The sequence below is a fragment of the Conger conger genome, chromosome 14 (assembly GCF_963514075.1).
Source record: "Conger conger chromosome 14, fConCon1.1, whole genome shotgun sequence".
Lineage (NCBI taxonomy): Eukaryota > Metazoa > Chordata > Actinopteri > Anguilliformes > Congridae > Conger > Conger conger.
Window position 1 is genome coordinate 8,076,500 of NC_083773.1, and position 12,931 is coordinate 8,089,430.

The 12,931-nt window shown below is 48.1% G+C and overlaps 2 protein-coding genes across 3 annotated transcripts; both read right to left on the reverse strand.

The window, feature by feature from the left end:
- Positions 1-1,981: 1,981 nt before the first annotated feature.
- LOC133109360 (uncharacterized) lies at positions 1,982-7,594 on the reverse strand. Of its 2 annotated transcripts, XM_061218663.1 has the most exons (7): positions 7,420-7,594; positions 6,756-6,893; positions 4,786-4,889; positions 4,116-4,244; positions 3,604-3,786; positions 2,909-3,000; positions 1,982-2,250 (listed from the first exon to the last, which is right to left on the reverse strand). In XM_061218663.1, the coding sequence occupies exons 3-7, from the start codon at positions 4,843-4,845 to the stop codon at positions 2,055-2,057; spliced, it is 660 nt and encodes a 219-aa protein (XP_061074647.1). In that variant the 5' UTR covers positions 4,846-4,889; positions 6,756-6,893; positions 7,420-7,594; the 3' UTR covers positions 1,982-2,054. The 2 variants fall into 2 exon arrangements, with proteins under 2 accessions (XP_061074647.1, XP_061074648.1); XM_061218664.1 differs by lacking the exons at positions 6,756-6,893; positions 7,420-7,594 and adding an exon at positions 5,374-5,632.
- Positions 5,152-12,461, reverse strand: LOC133110120 (coiled-coil domain-containing protein 39-like). Its single transcript, XM_061220000.1, has 15 exons — positions 12,435-12,461; positions 12,048-12,191; positions 11,448-11,747; positions 10,918-11,010; positions 10,294-10,422; positions 9,992-10,183; positions 9,095-9,198; positions 8,475-8,607; positions 7,931-8,125; positions 7,420-7,638; positions 6,756-6,893; positions 6,178-6,386; positions 5,768-5,888; positions 5,417-5,521; positions 5,152-5,169 (listed from the first exon to the last, which is right to left on the reverse strand). Exons 1-15 carry the CDS (start codon positions 12,459-12,461, stop codon positions 5,152-5,154), a joined length of 2,127 nt encoding a protein of 708 aa, XP_061075984.1.
- Positions 12,462-12,931: the final 470 nt, after the last annotated feature.

A 12,931-nucleotide genomic window follows, 5' to 3' on the forward strand; every position in this document is an offset into this window, starting at 1 on the left:
ACCCTAACCCTAACCCTAACCCTAAAGAGGAAGATAGACAACAGATTTATGTAGAAATATTTACGCGTGTAAAATATGTATCAGCATTTTTTTTCGTCTCTTTTGTAGAATTCTCACAAGCTCGTAATTTATCAATTTAATCCCTCTGTTTTCTGTAACTGAGTAGAATGAGTGTGACTGCGTGGAAGCGCCCTAAAGCCCAGCACACTGGATATGGACTCTGGAACGAGGCCCACAGAGCCGCTTATGTGCTTGGTTTGGTTTGGATGGCAAACAGACGTCTGACACAGTGACACGCTTCCCAGGGACAGCACACTTGCTCCTGCTGCTAATGGTAAACGGTGGGCATTTATATAGCACCTTTATCCAAAGCGCTGTACAACTGATGCTTCTCATTCACCCATTCACACACACACTCACACACCAACGGTGATTGGCTGCCATGCAAGGCGCCGACCAGCTCGTCAGGGTTAGGCGTCTTGTCCAGGTGGGCAACCCTCCGACTGCTAGGTGACTGCTCTTACCGCCTGAGCCAATGTTTGCTTTGGCCTATTATTGGCCAATTGATTTAAGTGTAGACATCAAAATGGCAAGCCTACAATACACATAAATGGATGCAAATAGCCAGGCTGCGCCATTAATTATAAGTGCTTGATAGAGCATGCTATGCCTGCTAAAACCTTTAAATTATGAAATAATTCTGGTTCAAGGAGGAGTCACACATCTCTGCATACACTAATAATTAAGCGATATGCAGTACACCGCGCAGGACCATGACTTTATAGTCTCAGGGTAAAATATAATCACAGAAAATTTGAATGGATAATTGTTTGTGTAAATGCCAAATATGTACTGTGAATTTCATAGGTGTTGCAAACCGCCCCCCCCCCCCCTCCCCCCCATGTAAATGGGACGGCTGTTAAATCTCCCAGCTCCTCTCTGCTCCTGACTCTGAACCAGCTGATCTGGACAGAGGTGACTTGTTTACGACCGTTGCATTAAATATTCATTAACTTTCATGTGCAAATGCCAAATGAGCTTCATTTTTCACCCCTTAGCTTTTAAAGCACTTTTATTCCTTGATTCTGCTTCTATGGCAGTCTGTATGCTTTATGACAACGTTTTTTAAAAATCCATACCTTCAGGATTATTACTAATATACTACCATGGCAGCACATTTTATCAACTGAGCACTGAAAAAAAAGGTGGTGGATGAAAAAGACATACAATTTCACCATAAATACTTTTGACCTTTACCTCACAAATTAACTTTAACTGAATTCAATTTTACCTGAATACTAGCCTGTTCTAGGAAATCTACTGTTCCTCCACACTTCTGTAGCAGCAACAGAACAGGCTCTCAACACTGTACACAGATGCTCTGACATTAGGGTTGTAGTACCAAAAAATTGACTTGGATGAATAAACCGGAACATATTTATGTTCTTAGGGTAAAATCAAACCTTGTGAATTACACATCCATCAGTGGTGAAAGTTGAGACGGTGATATATCGAAGTACGCCTAAGTGCCACATTTCATAAATAAAAAACACAGGATGTTATTCAATGATAATATCATACTCACAAATGAATTGATATTGGGGGGGGGACATGAATATGAGAGTTCCTCTTTGCAAAAGTGCTCTGGCGCCCCCAGCAGTCAGCAGGCGTGCATTGCAGTATGCCATCAGATTGGAAGGAAGGAAAGAGGCTTTTTTACAGCATGGCCTCCTTCGGTGAATGGAGGGAACTGGATTCTCGCGATTCTCACATCTGGCACTTTTATTATGTCTCACAATAACAGTATTGCGTTCCTGTACAGATATTGGCTATAATGTTAATCATGCTGTCAGCATATTAAAGCTGTCTTACTTAGAAACACCAACAAAATCATCTGTCCTTCATTCGTGTTGCTACACAAGCTTATTTTTACACATGAGACGCTTTAAAGTCATTATGCCCGCTGGGTGACGTCCGGTCCAGTGGCACTGTGGCACAATGCAGAGTCTGGACGCAGGTGTCACCCCGGGGGGTACACAGCCTCTAGGGAGGTGCTAAAACGTCCTGCTGTTGATGCTGCTCCTGCTGCTCCTCCCTTCGCTGGGGGTGGAGCTATCCCCCCCCCAGCAGGCATTGGTGCTGCCCTGCCCAGAGTCGCGCTGGTGATTGGCCAGCCGGCTGGGGCTCCCCTGAGCCTGAATGGCTGGCTGTGCGTCACGTGACCGCAGCTCCGGGGTCTTGATGCTGCTCCTGTCAGATAAATCCACTGCTGCTTCAGCTCGCTTAAACAGGGCTCCCAAAGAAAAGCCAGCTTCACAAACTCTCAAACTCTCAAACTCTCAAACTCTCAAACTCCAAACTCTCAAACTCTCAAACTCTCAAACTCTCAAACTCAAAATATAAACAGGGCAGCTTCTCAAACGCCAATGTGGGAGCCACAGTATGTACTGGTTTACCTCCAGTTGCAGAGGGGTGCAGTGTCTGCTGGCTTTTGGTTTGATTCAGCACAGGGATTCCTTTAAGTCACTGATTGGCTGACGAGTCCACATTTGACTACATTTGTTACTGAATGAAAGGAAACCCCAAAACCTGTAGACATGGCTGCCCTCCAGGAATGGAATAGAAAATTCAAGGGCTTTTCAAGGACCATCTATGCCATCTATGAAAGTTTAAAGAATTTAATTTATAAATGAAAGACTTCATAATGGATAGACTTCAGTAAAACTCAAATCACTTTATTCAGGAGCTTGTTTGTAAAACAGAATTTTGATGTAAAGTTGCAATTCCCATCGACCAAGAGTAAGTTTTTGTTCCCGTTTGTCTGGGTCCCTCTGGCACCCCCTCAGAGACCCCTAGGGGCCCCACTTTGGAGGCCCCTGAGCTCCAGTGACACACCTGACCTGCTCACCTGTCTGGAGAGTCCCGGCAGTGTGAAGACACCGACTCTGCGCTCTGCTGGCTATCCCACACCGAACCAGGCCTGTCCAGGGTCAGACCGCTCTATGGGGAAAGGACAAACACACTGAAACCAGCTCCATGTCTCTGTGCACTGACTCTAAAGGGCTCCCTTCTGGAGCACACTAGCCACATGCTGCCATTACTGGTTAGAGAAACTCACGTTTCATGTTTAATATTTCACACTTTCGTTTCGAAGCCAAAAGCCTGCTGTCTTGAAGAACCCTGAGAAGATTGCACAAGCTTCCTATTTGTCTGATTAACAGACGAGTCAGATCTGAGGCCAGACTGAGAGTTACCTCCGGAACTGATCTGAGGTCAGTATGACAGAGCTACCTTCATAAACACAGCCTGCAGAACTGATCTGAGGTCAGTATGACAGAGCTACCGTCATAAACACAGCCTGCAGAACTGATCTGAGGTCAGTATGACAGAGCTACCTTCATAAACACAGCCTGCAGAACTGATCTGAGGTCAGTATGACAGAGCTACCTTCATAAACACAGCCTGCAGAACTGATCTGAGGTCAGTATGACAGAGCTACCTTTATAAACACAGCCTGCAGAACTGATCTGAGGTCAGTATGACAGAGCTACCTTCATAAACACAGCCTGCAGAACTGATCTGAGGTCAGTATGACAGAGCTACCTTCATTAGCAGAGCCTGCAGAACTGATCTGAGGTCAGGGTATTCGTCCATGGCCTTGAGGAGCAGCGTCTCCACAGTCTGCGAGAACTCCTGGAGCTCGTGCCAGTCCTCCACATCTTCCTCCTCCTCGGTTTTGTCATCGTTTGCCGTGTCTGAGCACGTGTTGGCGCTCAGCTCAGAGCACTGCAGACACAAGGAGAGAAGTGGGGTGAGGCACCAAGCTCAAGTCAGGACCTCCACATATTCCAATGAAAATATTTATAATATTTACATCCACATCTGCAGTAAATATACTGCTCAGAACTGAAGCTGCTACCTGCAATGACCAAAGTACAATAGCTAATTGACCAATGAGAGGCAGATTCCTTTTTGGCCAGTCAGAACCCTTATTGGCCAGTCAGATTCCTTATTGGCCAATCAGAGTCCTTATTGGCCAGTCAGATTCCTTATTGGCCAGTCTTGTCCTCTTGACTTCTGTCCTCAGGTTTCGGTATGAGAGGGTGGGGGCTCACCACTTTGTGGGACTGGCTGAGCTCCTCCTCCTGGCCGTGGATTTCAGAGCACAGATCTTGGACCAGGAACAGTTTCCTCAACCCCTCCCTCTCCTCACCGAGCAGCTCATCCAGTGACAGGTTCATGGCCTGCCAGTTGGACCAGAGAAACACCTGACTGGTTACTAGCAGTCACAGAAGGACAGTCACTCAATCGGTCACTGCAAGTCGCATATACTGTAGGCAAGCAAAAGACTGCTACTACACGGTGACAACAGATGCATAAAAAGAGAAAAAAAGCAGTAATCCTTGAGTTTCTACATTCCACACTCTCAGAAGATCTTCACCTCACAATGGCCATTCCATATGTATACCCAGTGAGCAGCTAAAATGAAAGCATTACATTATATTATATTATTGGCATTTGGCAGACGCTCTTATCCAGAGTGACGTACAGTTGATTAGACTAAGCAGGAGACAATCCTCCCCTGGAGCAATGCAGGGTTAAGGGCCATGCTCAAGGGCCCAACAGCTGTGCAGATCTTATTGTGGCTACACCAGGATTAGAACCACCGACCTTGCGTGTCCCAGTCATTTACCTTAACCACTACGCTAGAGGCCGCCCCCATGCGATGCATTATCAGGAGCAATACATGAACTGAAGGCAGGGAATGTGTCTCGCTGGTCGTACCTTAATATTCTCTTTGAGCTCCTTCCTCTGGCTGGTCTTCAGGGCGTGTTTGTCCTGCATCTCACAAAGTGTCCGCTCCAGAGCCTTCGTCTGTTCATACCCCTCTGCAGAACAGCCCAAAGGTCAACCCTGTCCCTAAGCACCCTGTACCCTGCTCTACACACCACATACCCTGTTCTACACACCCTGTACCCTGTTCTACACACCCTGTACCCTGTTCAACACACCCTGTACCCTGTTCTACACACCCCGTACCCTGTTCTACACACCCTGTACCCTGTTCAACACACCCTGTACCCTGTTCTACACACCCTGTACCCTGTTCTACACACCCCGTACCCTGTTCTACACACCCCGTACCCTGTTCTACACACCCCGTACCCTCTTCAGCACACCCAATACTCCGTTCAACACACCACGTGTCCCATTCTACGTGCCCTGCGCCCTACTCTACACACCCCATGCCTCGGGATGGGTGGGAGGTACTCAGTACACTCATAAGTATCATTAGTAACAATGGCTGTTGAGGACAGGGTGATTGCACCGCTGGCATTAGCAGCACTGGTTGACAGGCTTGTGGAAACGCACTGGATTTGGGCGCAGAGTGGAGTGCTGCGCTGTGACCCCTGACTGCAGACAGCTCGCTCTTCAGGGCCGTGACCTCTCCGCGCTTCACGGTCAGCTTCCCGTTCAGATCCTCTTTCCTCCGTCGCAGTTCCTCTCTCTGTCTCGTCACCTGCAGAGCCAGGGCAGGGGACAGACGTCTGACGGTGCTTCAGAGACAGACGCAGAGCCAGGGCAGGGGACAGACGTCTGACGGTGTTTCAGAGACAGACGCAGAGCCAGGGCAGGGACAGACGTCTGACGGTGCTTCAGAGACAGACGCAGAACAATCTGTCGCTCGGGATCTCAGAACGTCTCACAGTTCCACACTGGCACACAGTAATATTCCAGAATGTTCCAGCATCGGGAATGTCCTCACTTCAGCTTTGTACTGCCGCAGAGAGACTTCCTCTCCCTCTGGGAAAATGGCGGGCGCGGCAATGGCCTCGTGCCTCTTCCGCAGCTTCTGGACTTTACACCGCTGCCTGCTCCGCTCCACGCTGCACACAAACAGACCGACGGAGTGCGTTCATACCGAACAGAGCTGCTTGAATCAAGCCCGTACATCACTTCCACCAGTTCCCCTTGTGTAAACACGAAGTAACACACTTTGGTTCAGGCAGACTTCCATTTTACACCTGGCAAAGTATTTTAATGTCATGTCGCAACAGCAGCTCGGCAGTAACTTTCTCAGAGCCCTCACTGGCTGGTGGATTAATGAAACAGTCTGATTGGCCAAATGGAATGGTGAACGGCAGGAGTGAGCTGTCATTGGCTATGTCGGCTCACCTGGTCTTCTGACACCCCTGCCTGAGTTGTTTAATTTGCACCTGGACCACCTCCTTTCGAAGGTTGAGCTCGGACACCTTCCCCTTGAACTCGGCCGCCAGCAGCAGCCGCTGCGTTTCCAGGGCGACGATCCTGTCCTTCCCGCTCCGGAGCCTGTCTCTGGCCTCCTTCACTTCCCGCGCCAGCAGGTACTCCCGCACCATCAACTCCTGCCGCGAGACGCCAAAAGACCACTGTCGCTCTTCAGAGGCCAGTAACATGTGCAACATGGGCAGATTCTTCAGAAGTGTAAGACAAAGACTTCCCGTAAGCAGATTCATACTTCATATGTTACATTAATGGCATTTTGTGGACGCTCTCATCCAGAGTGACGTACAGTTGATTAGATGCAGGGTTAAAGGCCTTGCTCAAGGGCCCGACGGCTTATCTTATTGTGGCTACACCGGGGATCGAACCACCAACCTTGCAGGTCCCAGTCATTTACCTACAGGCCGCCCATTGTCATATGTCATATGAAAGAAGAACATTGTTTTGGGGCAGACATTTTAAGCTCCTCTTAAAATGTGGACTTCACTCACCGGTCTCTGCCCGGCGGTCTCGCTGAGCTCCCTCTCCGCAGCAGCAGTGGCCAGCCGTAGATCCTCCACCTTACAGCTCAGGTCCTGCCCCTCCCACGCCAGCCTCTCCACTTCTCGCTTTGCAAGGCGAAGCTTCCCCTGCAGCCCAAAATGCATCCGTGGTCAAACAAAAGCAGAGCCTCGATTTCTAGCACCGGATTCAGCCAGTGTCCTCAGCACTGCATAACTAATATATGTCCTTAACTTTCACTTTGAGGCAAATGTCCAAGGAAATAAGAATAAAAGCAGGTTTTCAAACAGCAGCAACCTCAGACAAGCTACTAGCACTAGCTGGTTGAGCAGCTCATACAAAGCTAGACCAGCTTATGACCAGCTTGATCAGCTTGAAAATTGAGCTGGTCAGAGCTGGGTTTTACAGCAGGGGTATCTTCTATTTTACAGAATAAATTTCACAGATGCATTTAGCCAAAGCAGCTTACAACTGAAAAGCAAATCACTAATTGTTATAAAACTCGGCAGCCGCTGAGAGCCGACGTCTAAAACGTCTAAAACTTTCTTCTTAAGATGTTCTAAAACCGTCAAGCCTTGTCTTGGGTGTTTGGTGGAGACTTGGCTTAAGATAGGAGAGTTTGGGAGAGCTTGCAGAACCCCCTGTCTTGGGTACCTCCAGGTTCTGCTGCTCCCCATGCCGCAAGGTCCTCCTCCTCTCTTCCACATCCATGGAGATCTTTGCTGCCTGCTCCTTCAGGAGCTCCACCCGCTCCCTGTCCACTCCCGCACCCAGCTCCTGCTTCCTGTCCTCTCCTGCACCCAGCTCCTGCTTCCTGTCCTCTCCTGCACCCAGCTCCTGCATCCTCCTCTCCAGGAGCTCCATACGGGAGTCCTGCACCAGAGCAAAGCACAGAGACTGAGCAGTGAGCCCTTATACACACACACACACCCACACATGTGAACATATACACACATACACACACATACACATGCATGTGAACACATACACATGCATACACATGCATGTGAACACAATCACACAACACTGCCCTACTGCACACAGAACCCCTGACCACAGGTACAGACCAAAGAAAACTGACGTGGGCAGGGTCACTGAGGAAATACTGGAAGCACCGATTCAGATGGAAGAGCGAAAACTGTCGTGGGCTTTGCATGTGTCTTGCCTGCTTGCCCACAGCCTCCAGTTTCCTGGTGAGGACGCTCTGCGTCTCTCTCTGCTTGCGGCTCACTGTGGAGAGAGCGCCACGCCCGGCCGAAACCTCCGCCTGCTGCTCCTTCACCTCCCGTCTCAGGGCCTGCAGCTCCCCTGCCTTCTGAGAGAGCGCCTCCCGGCGCCCGTAGAACCTGGCGTCTGCATCCTGCCCAGTGAACGGCATCGAATCATCTACGACATCGTCAATATGTGACACGCGCCATGCCTTACCATGGTTTGTTTTCTGTGGAGCGCACATTTGAGAACACACCGAGGCACAATTGCTCAACATAAGCATGAACATAATCCCAAGGCCTACGTGTGTTCCAGTCTTACAAAGGCAACAACAACAGACCTGGGTCAAATAAGTAGTAGAAAATGCTTTAATGCTAGTAAAATCTGATAAAATTCTGATTGCTGTAAATTTTACACAAAACAAGTCATTAAACGAAGAATTCACATGAAAACCACATGAAGAATTTTGTCTGTTGGTGTCCAGATTTCAGCAGACTCACCTTGTTGGCTTGCTCCTCCTTCATCACCTCCTGCTCTGCCCGCTCCGCCTCCTCCTTTCCTCTGACCAACACCTCCATCTCAGTCGTCAGCTTCTCCTCTAGGGCAGCACTGTGGAGCCTGGCCTTTTCCAGCCTGTACACAATCACCTCAGTGTTCCTCCAGACTCTTACACTACAATATCCACAGTGTACCTCCAGACTCTTACACTACAATATCCTCAGTGTGCCTCCAGACTCTGACACTACAATATCCACAGTGTGCCTCCAGACTCTGACACTACAATATCCACAGTGTACCTCCAGACTCTGACACTACAATATCCTCAGTGTGCCTCCAGACTCTTACACTACAATATCCTCAGTGTGCCTCCAGACTCTTACACTACAATATCATCAAAGTGCCTCCAGACTCTTACACTACAATATCCTCAGTGTGCCTCCAGACTCTTACACTATTGTTATTTTCACTTCACACTTTCAACATATTATTTTAATTTTGGCAAAGTAATTTAAAAGTTGGATAACATGTAGACAAATTCATTTCAAATTGTTTGGAAGTAAGCTTTTCCAAAGGGGAACCTTCGCCAATGTTTGCTCAGAAATGGAGTAGGTATGTCTACCTGTCCTTGTTGGCGAGCGTATCTGCGGTCAGTTCAGCCAGGAGGGATTCAGCCATCTTCACCTCTGTGTTGGCCCGGTCGACGGCACGCCTGAGGACCTCACACTGAGCAAACCACCAGCTATTATAGGCTCGTTCATCAACTGCCGTAATTGGTCCAAGAGGTTCAGAATGTGCAAACTGTCAAGGTGCAAACTTATTTGAGGGTATAGTGAAAGATGTAGTAAACCCATGATGAATGAGGTTGGTGTTAGATCGCCATTTATATAGTGCGTTTATCCAAAGCGCTGGACAATTGGCTGCCATGCAAGGCACCAACCAAGCAACAATCAGGAGCATTTGGGGGTTAGGTGTCTTACTCAGGGACACTTCGAGAGGCCCAGGGGGGATCGAACTGGCAACCCTCTTACCGCCTGAGCCAACGTCGCCCCCAGTTTAGATAGTTTAGTGTTAGATGGGTTACATAGTTTAGATAGTTTAGTGTTAGATGGGTTAGATAGCTTAGATAGTTTAGTGTTAGATGGGTTAGATAGTTTAGATAGTTTAGTGTTAGATGGGTTAGATAGTTTAGATAGTTTAGTGTTAGATGGGTTAGATAGTTTAGTGTTAGATGGGTTAGATAGCTTAGTGTTAGATGGGTTAGATAGTTTAGTGTTAGATGGGTTAGATAGTTTAGTGTTAGATGGGTTAGATAGCTTAGTGTTAGATGGGTTAGATAGTTTAGATAGTTTAGATAGTTTAGTGTTAGATGGGTTAGATAGTTCAGTGTTAGATGGGTTAGATAGCTTAGTGTTAGATGGGTTAGATAGTGTTAGATAGATGTGTTTTGAGGACAGACAGTGGTTGTGCGGTCTGAGACGGCCCTGTGGCACAGCAGATCAGACGCAGACTGGCTGACCTCCCCGCACAGAGCAGTGCTCTGGCTCTCCCGCTCTCCCAGTCCCGCCTCCAGCTCAGCCGCCTGCCGCCTCACAGCCTCCAGCAGCCGGCTCGCCGCCGCGCTCCTCCGCCGCGAACTCTCCAGAGTCTCCTCCGCCATCTTCACCGCCCCCCTCTTCTGCTCGACCTCCTCCTTCACCACTGACAGAGACTGAAAGAGGAGTCAGCCCGTCTGAGCGATTATCATATGTGTGCCTGATGTGCACACGGTGCCCTGGATGGGCCATTCTCAAGAGCAGGCCAACGCCCCTTGCTAGTTACCATGATGCACTGGTCCATGTCCTGGTGCCTCTTGGTCATGTGACTAACACTGGTCTTCCAGTGATTGGTCAGCGCTTTCCTCTCTTGGCACAGCTGTAAAATGGCCTCCTCTGTGCTCTCCCACTGCCGCTGTTCTCCACAAAAACACAGCAAAATGGCAGCCACAGTTTGGCTGTACCTTCCCACTAATGGCCATCACGAGGCAGGTACACTCAAGGGAACACACGGAAGCGTGGTGCAGTGGGCAGGGCTGGCTAACTCAAAGGTGATTCTCAGGTGGAGCGCTACTACTGTACCCTACAGTAAAGTACCTGCTTCAGTAAATATCCAGCTGTAAAAAATTATTGCATGTAAAATTGAAAACTGTCTTAAGTTGTGGATATAAGCATCTGATAAAAGCATTACGTAAATGCAGATATGAATGAAGGTGATTGAAGTCCAAAGACATGCAGGTTAGGGACTACAGATGAAAATGAGCTCATTAGCTAACTCCAGAACATTTACATTGATGTGGAAACTGAAAATGTTGATTAATGTGCACTGTCCCTGATAAATAAATAAAATAAATATATACATAAATAAATGCCTGACAAGAGGACACAAGAGGACACATCTGCCCCTCACCTCCATACTAGCAGTTTTCTCCCAGTCCTTATCCAGGACCTCGTGTTTCTGCTTGGCCTCGATGCTCTGCTTCTTAATCCTCAGGAGGAGGTCCTGCAGCAGGAGCCGGGAGGAGAGGGGTGTTCAGGACTATCCCAGCTCCATCTTAGACTCAGCCCCATCAGCTTCTCACTAAAACCCACGGCTGTGCTCTGACTCACATCCCTCCAATCTGTCACTAAACCCCACGGCTGTGCTCAGACTCATACCTTTCAATCTATCCCTAAACCCCAGCACTGTAGTTTGATATTCCACATACAAGCAGCACAGATTTATTGCCGTTTGGGCGTGAGGGTTGGGATTGTCTGGAGTGCACCTGCCGTGGTTCAAATTGCATGTGAAGGACTTTAGACAGCAGAACAAAATGTAAGAAATATCTGCAGATGCCTGAAACCATTTTTTAAAGAAATATATTACTGGCCAAAACACAGGAACGCATTAAAGAATATTCCTGAAGTCAGATGTTCATTCTAAATGTGTCGGTAGCCTGCCAGAATTTCACTGCTGTCAAAGGAGTTTAAATACTGCTGGTAATGTATTGGCCGGGGTCTGGAATGGCCTATGTGACCAAGACCAGCACCCTGGAAACAGTGGCTGTTTCCCAGACTCCACCGGGTCGGTAGTCTAACATTCACAGTCCTGCATTGGTCCTCCTGCATGCACTTCATCAGGACGGCGTAGTCTTCCTCGCATCGGACTGTGTCCTGCCGCAGGGAGTCTAAGACCTCACGCCCTTCTGCAAGCTCCCGCTGCAGTGCCTCTGCCTTCTGGCCTGCTCTCAGGATGGCTTTCTGCGAGACAACGCTGGGGATTCAGGCCCTGTACCAGATGTTTGGAACCCTCTTCCTGGAGGGCCATTTCTGTTTCATTCAATTTCACATTACATTCCAGACATTTACAACGATGTTGTTATAGAAAGCGTCTTACGTTACAACGTCTTACATTTTTTTTATACAGTGTCCATTTATACAGCTCGTTTGCTGAAGCACTTCAAGTTAAGTGCTGAAGCTAGTGCTCAGGACTACAAAGGCAGCGTGAGTAGTACGTGGAATTCTGCACATTTGCATTTGTGTATGCGGGTGGTACTGGACCTTCTGTTCGTTCCTGCGCTTCCCGAGATCTTCCGTCTCCAACTCCACCTGCGCGATCTCCTGCTTCAGGCGGGCCATCGCGCGCTCATCCAGATATTTCATGCGCAACTCCGACTTATCGCTCTCGGCGGTCTCCCCGAGCGACTACGGGCACGCGCGCGCGCGGGCACGAATACAAGAAAATGTATTATTTGTAGGCCTGTTTATTTTTCAGTTGTCCGTCCACCGGATTTTTTTTTCAAACTCGTGTCAGTGTTTAAACATATGCTTGCCTCGCTTGCAAAAAGTAACTTGACATGTTCACATGTCCTTTTTTGTTCACATTTGACCTCTTCAAAGAGAGACACGACACAACTGCATGGAAGCTACATGAGAGCGCGATCTCACCTCGGTTATGTTCTTTAAATGAACCATGTCGACATCGCTTGCTTGTGCTCGTTCGTCCTCCTTCGTTTGAATTTGAAAAGTACAATGTAACGTTAGTGGGGCAGTTTTGGATTTCCATGAATAGCGGTACGTAGCTATACAGTCATAATGACAGCTATGGCAATATTTGACATTTAAAGGAGAAAATAACAATGCGAAATGGTATGAACAAGCAACACTATACGAGTGCAGTGTTGTCCTATGACGGTTTTATTACAGGCAGCAAGTCGGATGAATGTGTTTAGGCCTAATTGTTAAGTTATGGCAGAAGTGGTTTGGCTACTCACCACGCTTTCCAATGTTTTATCCAAATTGCTAGCATGACGGTCTTTGTACAGGTCGTTACTGGACAAATCCTCGCTGGACATTATGCTTCGCATATAGACGGAATCTGTAGAATCGTGTTTATTAAAAGGGGACGACGAAATCAAAGTTCTATTACGCCATAATAGGAGAAC

What these genes read in the sequence shown, in the direction of transcription:
- LOC133109360 (XM_061218663.1), bottom strand. Translation starts at nt 4,845, where the DNA reads ATGCAGGACAAACACGCCCTGAAGACCAGCCAGAGGAAGGAGCTCAAA. An exon ending in AGCTCAAAGAGAATATTAAG is followed by an intron (nt 4,245 to 4,785) that starts GTACGACCAGCG and finishes TCCAACTGGCAG; the next exon opens with GCCATGAACCTGTCACTGGA. An exon ending in TGCCGGGACTCTCCAGACAG is followed by an intron (nt 2,251 to 2,908) that starts GTGAGCAGGTCA and finishes TTTATCTGACAG; the next exon opens with GAGCAGCATCAAGACCCCGG.
- LOC133110120 (XM_061220000.1), bottom strand. Translation starts at nt 12,461, where the DNA reads ATGGTTCATTTAAAGAACATAACCGAG. An exon ending in ACATGGACCAGTGCATCATG is followed by an intron (nt 10,184 to 10,293) that starts GTAACTAGCAAG and finishes CTCCTCTTTCAG; the next exon opens with TCTCTGTCAGTGGTGAAGGA. An exon ending in AGACCGCCGGGCAGAGACCG is followed by an intron (nt 6,387 to 6,755) that starts GTGAGTGAAGTC and finishes GTCTCGCGGCAG; the next exon opens with GAGTTGATGGTGCGGGAGTA.